This window comes from Nomascus leucogenys, chromosome 8 (genome assembly GCF_006542625.1).
Source record: "Nomascus leucogenys isolate Asia chromosome 8, Asia_NLE_v1, whole genome shotgun sequence".
Lineage (NCBI taxonomy): Eukaryota > Metazoa > Chordata > Mammalia > Primates > Hylobatidae > Nomascus > Nomascus leucogenys.
Genome location: NC_044388.1, coordinates 90218463 through 90232776, shown reverse-complemented (window position 1 = coordinate 90232776; position 14314 = coordinate 90218463). Strand labels below are relative to the sequence as shown.

Genomic DNA, 14314 nt, shown 5'->3' with positions numbered 1-14314 from the left:
TGCCTTAACCTAGTAATTCCTCACCGCAGCCCTTCAAGATCAGTCTATTACTGTCCCCATTTCATAGATGAGGAAACTGAGGCTCTGAGAAGTTAAGGCTCCAGCGAAATCACAGAGTCGGGGCACCACTGGGATTCACACTAGGCAGCCTGTCTCCAGAGCTTCTAGGCCATTCTGAGGTGGTCTCTGGAGAGGAGGAAGAGAAGCCGGATTGGAAGGGAGGCCAGCTGTCTGCAGAGAGCTGCATGTCCACAGGCCCCTCTGGCGGCTGCTTCTCTCCTTTTCCTGGACAAAGGCAGCCAGGGTGGCCCAATCAGAGATCCCCCTGATGCACAAATAAACAGAGCGGGCTCTGCTGGAGGAGTCTTGCTCTGCCGGGGACCAGGCAGGGCGGCAGGCAGAGGGGTCGCCAGCAGCTTGGGAACACAGGCTCTTTCTTCCTCCCTCCAGGCCTGAAGTGGCTTGTTTTGTGGGACTGAATTCAGTGCAGGCCAGATGGTCACCTGTGTGGGGCCTCGGGGAGTCATGGCGCAGCACCCCACTCCCCAGGTCCCACTCGCTGCCTCAGCAGGCCTCTCCAAAGGGGTCTGTGTGTGGTGGGGGCAGGGACCTGGCATGGGCATCCAACCCCAGGGGAGAAGGAATCTGGAAGAGAGACCCCTGCCTGCAGGCCACACCCGGAGAAGGTGCCAGCTTGCATAGGGCAGGTCCCCCGTGTTGGTGGGACCCCCACATTGGGCTAAAAAAGCATTTCCGGGAGGAACAAAGGAAACTCCAGGCCAGCATCCCTCGAGGGCAGCTTGCAGAGCAGCCGTCTACTGTGTACCAGACGCCCTCGAGGCCAGCTTGGCCGGAGCCACTCAGAATGTAATGTCCCCATGAGAAAGAATAATGAGTAAGTCCCTTAATTTGGATCCTGTTTCCACTTTCCTCTAAGCTCCCAGACACCGCACGACACACTGTGCCCTTCGTCTCACTGACTCCCACCAAGAACACAATCAGCCTTGTCTGTCACCGTTTAAAGAACGCCCGCTGTGTGCCAGATGCACGCTATCCACTTTGAACCCTCCTTGGCAATAGCTAAATGTCACTCTGGGCACCTTTGCCATGCCAGGGACAATGCTCGTGGCTAGGACACTCACCAACTGCTCACAGTAACCCCAGGAGGTAAGCATTGTCAGTCCCACTCCATTTTACAGATGGGAAAACTGAGGCTTAGGGACAGGGGACGTAACTTAAGATCAAGTAATAAGCAGAGGGCAGAGGCAGGACCTGAACCCAGGTCTATCCATCCATCTGTCTGTCTGTCTGACCCCACAGTCCATGCTCACAAGGCCTGAGTTGGCTGTTGACAAAAAAAAAACAAAAACAAAAAAACACTCAAGGTTGCCTTTCCTGTTGCTATGTCTCACATGAGATAGGGCATCAGGTCAGGCTGGAGACTCAGAAAAATTGAGTTGTGCTCCCCTGACTGCCAGCCAGTGGACCCCTGGAGGCTAACGTGGGGAACGGCCGGTGCCCATCCTTCATGATGGTGCTCACACATCTCACCTTCCTGCCCTGCTCTTCCTCCTTAGCTGCGACATACTTAGCCACTGACATATCTCCCCGACCCTGGCTCAAGCTGTTTCCTATACCCGGAGTGCCGTGCCCTCCACTGGCATTGTTAATGCCTATTTGTCCTTCGGCCTCCAGCGCTAACATCACTTCCCTGGCCCCAAGACCAGGTCATGTCCCTGCTGTCAGGCCTCAGAGCCCCATGCCTCTCGCTCAGGGCCCTTCTGACACTGACCATCCTTTCTGCGTGTGCCTATGGGGCCACCACCTGTGCTGCCCCCAGACCAAAGGCAGGTGCCTGCTCTGAGGACCTCACCTCTGTGATCCCAGTGCCTAGCACAGGGCACAGCTCTGAGGAAGTGCTTGGTAAAAGTGGCTTAATGATGGTGAAAAAGAAAGCTAAACATGCTCACTTATAATCCCTCTGAGGACTGCCTTTGAAGGCCAACAATGCCAGGCAGGTTAGGGACAGGGACCTGGAGCTGTGGTCAGTTCTGGCTGCTGTGTGGTCTTTCTAAGCACCATCTCTCACATCAGAACAGCCCTCGCACTGCCCAGTCCACGCTGTCACACACCTGCTATCTCTGTTCAGCACAGAAGTCTTGAGGAGCTGGGGATATAGTGCAGCAGTGGAGAGTGTGAGCTGTGACAAGCCAGGTCCAGCTGATTGGCTGTGTGACCTTGGGCAGGTGCTTCACCCTCTCTGAGGCTCAGTTTCCTTAAGTGTAATTTGGTGGCCCCACTTCCTACCCTCAGAGGGCTGTTGTGACAATTAAAAACTTGGCACAGGGTTGGGCACAAGAGGGTTTGGTGCATGCCAGGTGGTAGGGTATCTAACTTTGCCTTATAGACAAGGAAACAAAGCCAGGTGATCATTTAGCGGCAGAATAAGGTGGACAAATCCATTGCCCCTCACATGCTGGGTTTGTGGCCAGATCACATGTTCTTTGGGTCTCATTAAATTGTGGAGGAGCCAAAATCTCCTCTGTGTCACTCTGAATAGAAAGGACAGAAATCGTCTTTGTTGAGCAGATTCTGGAATCAGGCACGGTTTTCTTGAGGGCCTGCCAAAGGGTTTCAGTTACTCAAAGAGGGCTGTGTGGAGGCCCTCTCACCTCTGAGGCTGCAGGGAGCCACCGGTGGCTTATTGGAATTGAGGCACATGGACCCTGGTGACAAGCCCGACACTTCCACTCTCTAACTGGTGACCTTGGCTTCGCAAGGCCTCCCCAGCCCAGTGCATGCATTGCACACATAGCAGACAGACGCTCAATAAATGTTAGTTTGTCCTCTCACGCCCTTCCTCCCGGCTGCAAGGACCCGGGGGACGGAAGGAAGGTTTGGCTTCAGTCTGCATGCAAATTGCTTCAACTGACTAGACAGAGGCATTGAATAAATTTGAATTTCCACTAAAATGATTATCAATACATGGAATTCCCATTTGCTCAGCTAAAAACCCACATCCTCTGGAAAACCGTAGGTGACTCACAATCCCTCTTCCTCTTTAACTTCTGGTTAGAAAATTCCTTTCCTTTCCAGCTCTTTGGGGAGACAGTTTTTTTCCCCAGGCACAGAAGCTGCTGTTCCCAAAAATCAAGGTGGAAGGAGGCATTTGCTCAGGGAGCAGAGGTGATTTGATGGGCTCAGGCCCAGCCCTGTGACCCCACAGTCACAGGAGAGAGGACACTTCATCTTGGCAGTGAAAAGAATCTAAAAACTAAGGAAGCAGGCTGAAAGTGGCCAAAAAAACACACAGCATGAAGGAACCACAAGGCAGAACAAATCAGCTCTGGGAAAAGGGGGTACCATGAAATGCAGAAAGGCCCAGGGCTCTGCCCCCAGCGCAGGCTGCTCAGAAGCAAAAAGAGGAGTGCCCTGGATTAGGACTTGAGATTCATGGCCTCCATCCTCACCTGCCAGGTATGTGACCTTGACCAAGGGCCTCAGTTTTCCCATTTGCCGAAAGGGTTTCTCCTAAGAGACACTGCAAATAGCATTGCCAGACTGGACAATTAAAAAGACAGGATGCTCAGTTACATTTGAATGTCAGATAAACAATGAGTGACATTTTAGTATAAATGTGTTCTAAATATTGCATCTGACATTCAAATTTACCTAGGTGTCATATTTTATCTGGCAGCCCTAACAGTGGAGTGCAGCAGAGAGCTCAGGTAAGAATGAGCTTTGTAAAGAACCAGGAGGTCTCAGCACTTTGGGAGGTCGAGGCGGGCAGATCGCTTGAGCCCAGGAGTTGGAGACCAGCCTGGGCAATGTGGCGAAATCCTGTCTCCACAAAAAGAAAATACTAAAATTAGCTGGGCCTCATGGTACACAACTGTTGTCCCATCTACTTGGGAGGCTGAGGTGGGAGGATCACTTGAGCCCAAGAGGCAGAGGCTGCAGTGAGCCAAGACTGCACCACTGAACTGTGCCTGGGAGACACAGTGAGACCCTGTCTCAAAAAAAAAAGAACCAGGAGGGCTACGATGCTATAGTCCAAAACCCCAGAATCTGGGTTTATTCCACTAAGCAATATCCTTGCTCCTCTCAGGACCCAGCCTAGTGAACGCTGGGATGATGACAAATAGGAACATGTGCCAAGGATGACAGACAGGATATGTAAACATCCCTTCAGAAAGGCTTTGGGACTGGAATTGTTTAGCCTGAAGAAGGAGCCCTGGGAAGCACAGACAAAGAGCATTTTACACCTCAAACAGCCTCACTCAGGGACAGTGAGGACCACTCGGGCTCCATCCACAGGAAAACTCTGAACAATGAGAGCTCTGTAGAATGGACTAGGCTCCCAGAGAGGGAGGGACTTTTTACACTGGAGGTGTTCAATTTGGAGTTTAATCACCATATGACCAAGATGCTCCAGAAGGGATTCCTGTTGGGCTTAGAGAGGGTCAGATTAGAAGACTTCTAGAGAGTTCTCGAATTCCCATGGCAGATATTTCTTTTTCCAAAGCATTTAGGTCAATGCCTTGTGCCAAAGAAGGTGCTCAGCAAAGTCCTACTGAATGGACATCAGGGATGACAAATTTATGACTCATGTGTTGACACTTCCTCAACCCCAGCCAAGGCAGACATCACTCATCAATTGCAGCACTCTCTCCCACCAAGTTCCAATGTGACTGTGAAATTTTTGTCAATTCAGTAACCCAGATAGCTGCTACGAGGTGTAAAATACCACGTGTATGTAATATAATAACACCAACAATAGCTATTATTATCATAACCAGTACTTCTTGAGTGCTTACTATATACTAGGCACTTCACATATTAATTTATCTACATCCTCACTCACAACAATCCTCTAAGTTAGGTACCAGTATTGTTCCCATTTTACAGATGAAGAAACTGAGGCATAGGGCGGTTAAAAATTTTGCTCAGGATTGTGATTACATGAGTGGTAGAGCTAGGATTTGAACCTAGGTGGTCTGGTTCCAGAAACTGTTCTCTTAGCCACTGGACTGGAATGGACTGTGTGTTTCTGTGCTCCTAATAAGAGTGGATACAATGATCCTATTTCACAGAGGGGATCCCTGAGGCTCAGGGAAGAGAGGTCAAGGTGAAGTTCAGTCAGGAGGTAGCAAAGCCAGGATTCAGACACAGAGGGCTCTCACCTTCTGCCCACCTCACCCAGGTTCTGCTCCCACTCACCTGAGCAGGCACAGATGGCCACGGGGACATCTGGGCCTTCTTCCCAGGACTGGCCTTCCCTGAGCGATGGGGTCCCCCGCCTCCCTCAGGGGCCTCCTCCAGCCTCCCTCTGAGCAGAATTTCTCAGTACAGTTGCTGGAGTGGTAAAGCTGGAAGCTCATTTGTCAAGCTAGCAGATAGTTAACTTGTGTCCCTCCACGGGCCCCCAGACTCAAACCCCATGAGGAATGACCCAATGGACAGGGCAGAGGGGGCAACAGACTATGGGGACACTTGGAGTGTCATTTCCCAGGCTCTGACCTCTCACTGGCCCCCGGGGCTGGGCCCAAGGTTAACACTCATTCCACTGAAAGTGCAGCAGGGGCCCTGGCTTTGGCTAGAACCACTCCTCGAGGCCTACACCACCTGGATGGAGTCAGGTCAGATCGCCTCCCACCTCCTCGTGTATAGGCCTCTCTCAGCCCTGGGCATTTCAGGAGGCAATAACAAGAATTATTATAACAATATTTTCCACTAGCACTTACTGGGTGCCCGATCCTGTGCCAAGGACTACACATGTGATGCCTCCTTTAATCCTCATGGCCACTCCAGGATGATTCTGCTATCACCTCTATTTCACAGATGAGGAAACTAGGCCCAGAGAGGGTAAGTGGCTTGGCCCAGGTCACACAGCCAGGATGTGGTGGGCCTGTGACTTGAACCCAGGTGGTCTCCCTCCAAAGTCTGCTTGGAGGAAAAGAGTGCAAAAGACCACCCTGCCGGCTACGTCTTCCCTCTGGACCTGGAACACCTCACCTGTCAAATAAGTATGCCATCACCACTTGCCCACACCTCCTTGCAGAGCAATAGCCATGCACGCAGCAGGTGTGAAAGTGCTTTGGCAATCTTGTGTTCCAAGTGCCCATCTCATTTAACTAATAAGGAAACAGGCTCAGAGAAGGTAGGTGATCCACCTGAGGCCACACAGCAGGGCTCTCCTCCCTCAGCCCGCCTGCCCTCCCCTACCCACCTTCCCCACCCAGGTTTGTCTCTCCTGGCCCCCCAGCCTCTCCGGGGCTTTGATGAGAAAAGGGTCTTTTCAACCTCCCCTGCAGGGCCTGCTCCTGACTCCCCACATGCTGGCTCCACCCTGAGTCTCCTCAACACCCACCTGCTGCCCCAGGCTCGGTGTACTTACAATGAGGCCGGGGACTCCAGGGGGGCCTGGCAGGCCCAGTTCTCCCTGCAGATAGAAAGAGACCAAGGTGGTTACTTGTCCCATTTCCCTCCATGTCATCCTCCACACAGTCACCTGGTGGGGTCTTTCAGAGCTGAACACTCCTTATTCCTGACCACAGGCTCCAGGGACTTTCCTGAGCCATGCCTGGAGTTTGGACCACAGCCATCCCCTCTCTGCCATCAGCTTTCCACATCTGTCAAATGGGGAGGTCAGACTTTCAAATCCAGTATCTTCCCATTGGAAGCATAAAGGAATGAGCGGAATCGCGATCAAGGTCATACAGATGTGCATGATGCTTGACATTTCACGCTCATTTTATAGACAGGAAAACTGAAACTCCAGAGGTTAAGTGATTCACCCAAGGCCAGGTGCAAGGAAATGACAAAGCCATGAGGGCTCCAAGCTGAGAGCCTCTCAACCGGCCTCCTTCCCTTTCTCAGCTGGGAGGTGCTTGGCCCTTGGAGAATCCTCCCCAGCACCACAGACCCTCACATTTCCTTCTTCCAGGGCTTCCCAGAGACAGGAAAGAGTTCTAGCCTGGGAGTCAGGAGACGAGGCTGTGTGTGTGATTCATCCCCCTACACCTCAGTTTCCTCGTCTAAAACATGGATCTTCCATGGCCCACATGAGAAATGACAGGTGGAAGGGTTTGAGTCAAGCTCAAAATGGAAAAGTGAGAATAAAACTCCAGGGCTCTAGACATTGTGATTAGCAATGAGAAGTAAGCAACAGCCTTCGCTTCAAATGAGAGGAAGAAATGGACATCAGGTCTTTTCTGTTCCTCTACGCCAGGAGCATAAAGACATCCCTGCCGCTCCCCAAGGAAACTCGCAGAATGATACTGCATATCGCTAACAGTTAATCTAACAAGTGCTGTATTGAGGGAGAGGCTCTGGTTTCCCCCCACCCCATCCCTTTGCTGGCGCCCCTTCTTCCACTGCAATGTCTCTCCACCTATCTCCTCATCCCAACGCAAATGTTACTTCCCTGTTCCCTTCTCCAAAGAGGCACCTGGGACCTCTCTGATCCCACCCATCCCACTGCCTGTTGTGTGACAGAAGGGGGCAGTGGCCCATGAACTCCTCAAGGGCAGGACTGTACCCCGGATTGCCCAGTATTTTACACAGCCTCACCCACTGAACCCGTGTGATGAGGCAACACCTTGGCTGCCCTCCTTTCATTCTCACAACAGCCTTTTTTTTTTTTTGAGACAGAGTCTCACTCTCTTGCCCAGGCTGGAGTGTAGTGGCATGATCTTGGCTCACTGCAACCCCCACCTCTCGGGTTCAAGCAATTCTCCCCTCTCAGCCTCCCACATAGCTGGGATTACAGGTGCCTGCCACCATGCCCAGCTAATTTTTTGTATTTTTAGTAGAGACGGGGTTTTGCCATGTTGGCCAGGGTGGTCTTGAACTCCTGGCCTCAAGTGATTTAGCCGCCTCAGCCTCTCAAAGTGCTGGGATTACAGATGTGAGCCACTGCGCCCGGCCTCAGGCTGGAATTCTGATCCCCGCAATTTGCAGACAAGGAAACTGAGATTCAGGGGGGTGAATGGACTTTTCCAAGCTCACACACCTGACAGGTGGTACAACAAAATTCAAACCCAGGTCCGTAGGGCTCTGAGGTCAAGGCTATAATCCCCAAGGAAGCCTGGCTGGGTCAGGCTCAGGGAGCATTTGTGGAACTGAATCAGTGCCTAATCGGGTGCTGGTTATGAATGCAGCAGCCACCACTGCAGAGGGCACAGCTGGCACAGCTGCTCAGGCAGGAAGCCCCAGGGGGAGTTGGGCGGGGGCATGAACACCTTCTCCCACCAGGGCCTGGAGCTGGGAAGGGAAAGACAGACTCGGCTCCCCAGGGCAGGCTGACCTGGCTCCTCGTGGAACACAGCCTGGGCCTCTAATTATTTACAAACTCTATAAACATGCCTGTGGTGGGAGATTCCTTTGGAACTCAGCTCTTCCTTTTCTCCAAACACGGCCTGCAGACCGTTTGCTTCCCCGTGCCTCTGTCGGCCCATAAACATTTCTGATGCTTTGTAAGATGGCAGCAGCCGGGGCCTCTCCGGTGGGTAGTGACCCATGAACCTTCTGAAGTCCTGGAAATGGGGTGCAGCCTGGAGCTTTGGACACAGGGGCTCAGTGGGCTGGGGACTCTTACAGGGGGGCGACAGTGCAGCCACAGTAGACAGGAGCCTAGCATTTAGAGACATCATGTAATTTGTCCAAGGGTGCCCAGCTGGTAGTTCACAGGGCTGGGATTTGACCCAGGTCTGTCTGACCCTAAAGCATGGGCTCCTAAAATCTGCTATGTGTTCACTCGGAATCTTGCTCCTGTACCCAAAGACCTGAAATACTTACAGGGTTTCCATCCAGTCCGGGAGGGCCTCTTTCCCCAAAGACTCCAGGAAACCCCTGGAGGGCATGAGAGAGAACAAACATCTGTAGGTTAGTGTTTTCACCTTCAGGGTGGGCTTTGATCCAGACCCCCAGGGGGGACACAAGGACAATGTCCAAGCAGTCTCACTCCTTGGTCATGGGCAGACAGTGGGGTCCTGAGGTCACCCCTACCATCGACAAGCACCTGCACGTAAAGAATTTCTCAGGGCTCCTTTTATTTTCTACTCAATCTCTCAAAAGAAAATGGTACCCAGCTCCCCAGCATGAAAATGCCAATCCCCTACTCAGAGATCTGGTCCTGATGGAATGGGAAGCACACAGACTAGGGGCAGGAAGCTGGATCTATGCCAGTTTTAAGAGCCTCTGTTTCCCCACCGGTCAAGGAGGGGAAGACCTCTGTTGCATTTCCCAGCTCAGACCTTCTCTGATTGTGGCACATTCTTCAAAAGCCACCCAGTGAAATCATGATCCCCATTTGACAGATAAAGGAAATGAGGCTGTGAAACAGTTAAGTCACACCACCAGTGAACATGAGCACAACCTCCATAGGCGTTTCAGCAGCTCAGAGAGATGTTGAGCTGCCTGGCCCAGGCAGGTCTGGCCCTCTCGCCCCCTCCCTGACCCCACTCTGGAGGCCGCTCCACGCTCTGGGGAGATAGGCAGCTGGAAAAATATCAGCTGTAAGGACGCCTTCGGGGGCCGGGGACAGAACTCCATTCCTACTTCAAAAGGAAAAGAAAGTCCTCAAGCTTGGAGTTGGGGGAAACCTGTTCTCCTCCCCTCCTTGAATTCAAATCATTGTTTTTCCAGGGAAATGTAATTAAAAAAAAAAAAAAAAAAAAAAAAAAAAGCACATGTTTTCCTGACCAAGTGAATGCTGGAGCTATGATTCAAATGGTAAACATTCCTCACAGAGGATCATCCTGTTTTTGGTTTCTAATACTACTGGAGAAGTCCAGTGAGTACACTAAACCCAAAAGACCAAACCTATAAACAAAACCCAAACCAAAGTCTCTACTGGTTAGGTAAAGACACCTTGAAATGTGTGTGTGTAACCAGGTGTTTAGCCTGGCCCTGCCCCGCAGCCCTACTCCCTTTAAATCTCTCCCCTGCCAGGAAGTCCTCTTGGATTGACATTCACCCCACAGAAGGTGTGGCTTCATTCAGACACCAAAAGGAGGAAATGAGAAGACAATAATGAAATTCAGACCAAGCTAGTCACTTTGCATGCAAGACTTCATTTGCGTTTGATATCTATCTTTGAGGGAAAAGTTATTGGTCCCATTTCACAGACGGGAAAATTGAGACTCGGTTAGGCAACATCACATGGCCAAGGTCATAAAGCAAGCAGAGCCCAGGTCCACCTCTGGAGTTTGGCATGTTCATATGAGCTATGCATGGGCAAAGCCTGGTATGCAGAAGCTGCTCAAATGCGTGTCCAACTGGTTGCAGAGGGTGGCAGAGGAGTATGGCAGGGGAGAGTGTGTGTGTGTGTGTGTGTGTGTGTGTGTGTGTGTCCAGATCATGTCTTTGTGGGGGCATATCTGACCTTACCCAAGCTTCCTCCCCAACATCTTTAGGGTCTCCCCTGGCAAATTCCAGTCTCACCTAAACCAGCTCTTCTTGGTCATGCTGAAGGTATATCGTCTCACCTCCTGGGACAAGAATCAGCCAGGTGGGCTGTGGCCAGGGGAGCTTTCTTTTTTTTTCATGATACAGGGTCTCACTCTGTCATCCAGGCTGAAGTGCAGTGGCGTGATCACTGCTCACTGCAACCTCTGCCTCCTAGTGATCCTGCCGCCTCAGCCTCCCAAGTAGCTGGGACTACAGATGCGCACCGCTACGCCTGGTTAATTTTTGTATTTTTGGTAAAGATGGGGTTTCTCCATGTTGCCCAAGCTGGTCTCGAACTCCTGGGCTCAAGTGATCTGCCTGCCTTGGCCTCCCAAAGTGTTGGGATTATAGATGTGAGCCATGGCGCCCAGCCAGGGGCACCTTCTGAAGGCACTGAGTTCCCACCTCTGGCCTCTGAACTTTGGGGTATAAGGACCTGGTAGGAGAGGAAAGCAACTCCTTGAGACAAGGGCAATGTATGGCTGGGCACCTGGCTGACTCCACATGGCCTACAAGGGACAGAACTTATAGTCCTGCCCTGTTCTCCAAGTCCAGCATATGGAGATGGCCTGCAGATGAGCCCTGGCTCTCCTCCAGGCTGGCTGTCTGACCTTGGGCAGGCCCCCACACTTGACCCTCTGTCCTGCTCAGGTTGGGGGTGTGTGATCTCTAAGGACCCTTTAGGACCCTGTGATGCCGAATATATTCACATACAGCAGCCACCAGACAGGTCTCAGACTCATGGGTCTGCATTCAGAGGCCATTCCAAGCTAGCTCAAAGACTCCTCTCAGGCCCAGCTGCTGGGCCAGCCTGCCCCATGACAGTCCTGACTGCACCACCCACGGGCCTCTTGGGGCCTCAGTTTTCTTTGACATCCAAAAGGGAGTGCTGTGAGTGTTAGGTAACATGGGGTACCTTAAAATGGCGCCGTAGCTTAAGATGGGGCCGGTTCCGGGTTCTTCTCCCCTCCTTGACCGGGCACGTCTGAACCCGCCAAAGGAGGGCCAATCAGAAAGAAGCATATCCCACCTTCCCTTGGCCCCGCCTCTAGCCCAATCCACGTAGGCCCAAGGGATAGAAAACCCAGCACACCAGCAGCCCTCTCTCTTCTCACTTCCTTCTCCTTGTGTGGTGTCGCTCGATACCTCCAATAAGATCTCTTGACCGTGGTGTCGCTCGATACCTCCAATAAAGATCTCTTGACCGCGACGGGTGTAGTTGGTCTCCGCCCGGCCTCTTTCATTGGTGCCGTGACTCGCCGTGAAGGGCAGGATGACTCCTCGGTCAAGAGATTTTATTGGAGGTATCGGGCACCACACGCAGGTAAGGAAGAAGAAGAGGAGAGAGGAGAGGGAGAGAGGAGAGGGAGAGAGGAGAGGAGAGGAGGAGAGGGGAGAGGGGAGGGGGAGGGGAGGGGGGAGGGGAGAGGGGGGGGGGGGGGGGGGGGGGGGGGGGGGGGGGGGGGGGGGGGGGGGGGGGGGGGGGGGAGGGGGAGGGGGGAGGGAGAGGGGAGGGGAGGGGAGGAGAGGGGAGAGAAGCTGCCTGTGGCCAGTTTTTATATTGCTGGGGGCTACGTGGACGTACGTGATTGGGGTTAGAGGCGGGGCTTGGGGAAAGGCGGGAGGTGTTTCTTTCTGATTGGTCCTCCTTTGGCGGGCTTGTATCGAGGAGGAAGAAGAACCCGGAACCAGCGCCATTAAGGTACCCCTGTTGCCTAACAGTGAGGATGAGCTGAGATGCCACATGGAGGGTGCCTCAGTGAGGATGCCTCACTGCCACATGGGAGGCCTCAGCCATGTGAGGGAATGTCTCTGAGGTATAAGCAAGGAAGAGACGGTCACCAGAATTTTGAGTCAATTTCTGGAGGGGAGTAACCTCTGCAGACAAAATGCAGCCTGAGTCTAACCAGAGGGCGATGATGGTGGATGAAACAATCATAGCAACAGTAAACCCCAACAGCGTGACCACCCAACAGGTCCTATTATTGGCTGCATTTTTGAGATGAGGAAACTGTGATTCCGAGAGGTTAGGAAATGTTTCCAAAGTCACACAGCCCTGGCATAGCAAAGATGAGATTCGAACCCAGGCAGTGTGACTCCAGAACCTGTTCTCTTAGCTACGACTGGACACTGAATGAACAGATGGACTGGAACCAGCCTACAGGCTCTCAAAGGGATCATTAGAGCCCTGAGCTAATGTGCAAAAAGGAATGGCATGATTGATGCTAAGGACTGGTTCTGCTTGGACATGCTGAGGGCCTCCGGGAGTCACCCCCTGTCTCCATCTTCAATCTCCCTTCCAATGGAGGGGTCAAGCAGATGACCTCCAGGAATCTAGGATTTGTAATTAAGAGCACAGTGGCTGGAAAAAAGAGCTTTAAAAGTGCTGGAACAAATCTTTGATTGGAACAATCACGGACGGTCTAAGGATGAAAGGACCCGAGACGTTCTTGATGTTCACCACCTCATTACACCAGTGGGGAGACTGCAGCCCAGAACACACCCAAGACCCCCTCACCCACTACCTTGCCTCATCTCTCCACTACTAAGTGGCAGAGCCATTTCCAGCAGTCGCCCCAGAGCTCCCTGGGTCTTATAGTGGCGGCTGCTGAGCTGGATGTATAGCCCCCACTTCAACCCCATCTGCTTCCCTCTGGCCATGCCTGCATGTGTAAGGCGACCACATGGCATGCATGCCCAGCCTGGCCAGCAGCAGGGACCTTCCTCCACATGCCCGAGCTCCTGGCTGCAGCACGCTGGCTCCAGGCCCAAGGAATGAGCTCGGCTCCCTGCCGGGGCCCCAGCCACGTGGTTTCTCTACTTTCCCAGGTCGGGCCCCTCTGGAGAACTGAACACTTAGTACTTGGAGCAGAACAAGGCCCGAGAGGACATAGAACAAGGCTCAGGAGTGAGACTCTGCATTCTCTCTTGGCCACAACAACTCAGAGGAATACAGCTGAGGAAAGGGACGGTCCTCGCCACCACATCCAAAGCAGGATGCCAGGGAGAACTCAGAAGGCCATCTCCTCCACTCTTCTGCCTCCAGGAAGTGTCCACCCCAACCGTCTGCTCCAGGGAGTGGGATACAGGGGCAGGGAGGCAAGGAACATCTAGAATCCAAAGTCCCACTCGTGCTTCTAAGGCTCAGGTCCCTGGCCTGCAAAACAGTCAGCACTGTCCCACTTACCTGGCAGGGCTGGGCTGAAGAAACGGTGAGATGTTTCTAATCCAGCCCCTGGTCAACTCTAATGTGCCATCACTACACTAGTTAGGGTTTATATCAAGAGTGGGAATATTTAATAACCTCTAGGAGGAGCCCGCAAAAGGATCTTGGAGAACTTCTTACCAGGTGGATATTCTCCAAGGCCTGGAAGTTCCTGCTTAAGTCTAACCTGCATCCTTCCTACTGCACTCGAAGCAGCCATATTCTTTTCTAGGTGTGCAGGCTCCAAGCGTGCTGACATGGAAAGACCCCTGAGGTTTCCCAGCACCTTTCTCTTATGGTCTAAACATGTTTTTACCCTGGCCTCCTGAAATCCACTAGGAAATCTACTCAAGAAAAGTCACCTCAGGGGACAAGGAGAAAATTGGAAGGCAGAGTTCTCTCCAGGGTTCCAGGGGCACCAAAAGCCTGGGTCAGCTCTGGCTCACATCTGGGTCACTGCAGACCACACCCCCAGCTCACAGCATCACCTCAGCTAAGAACCTTAATCTGCTTTGGCCTCAATTTCCCTACTTGGAAATAGGAATTCTCTGTTACTTGGCTGCTTGCTGCCTGTAATCTGAGAACTGGAAAGAGCCATGAACTTGAAGCCCAAATGCACCGTGTTAGAAGCCCTGCCTCCTCCCAGAGGACTGCGTG

The 14314-nt window shown here is 52.5% G+C and overlaps 1 protein-coding gene across 7 annotated transcripts in view; it reads right to left on the bottom strand.

Moving 5' to 3' along the window:
• The window catches only part of COL27A1 (collagen type XXVII alpha 1 chain), a 157906-nt gene that overhangs the window by 84447 nt on the left and 59145 nt on the right, over positions 1–14314 (bottom strand). For all 7 annotated transcript variants that reach the window (XR_004031412.1, XM_030817678.1, XM_030817680.1 and 4 more), the window contains 2 exons: positions 8800–8853; positions 6398–6442 (listed from right to left, as the gene is read on the bottom strand). Coding sequence is in view for 6 of the 7 variants with exons in the window: in XM_030817678.1 (XP_030673538.1) it covers positions 6398–6442; positions 8800–8853 (99 nt within the window). In the remaining variant the exon portion in view is untranslated. The remainder of the gene's footprint in view (positions 1–6397; positions 6443–8799; positions 8854–14314) is intronic.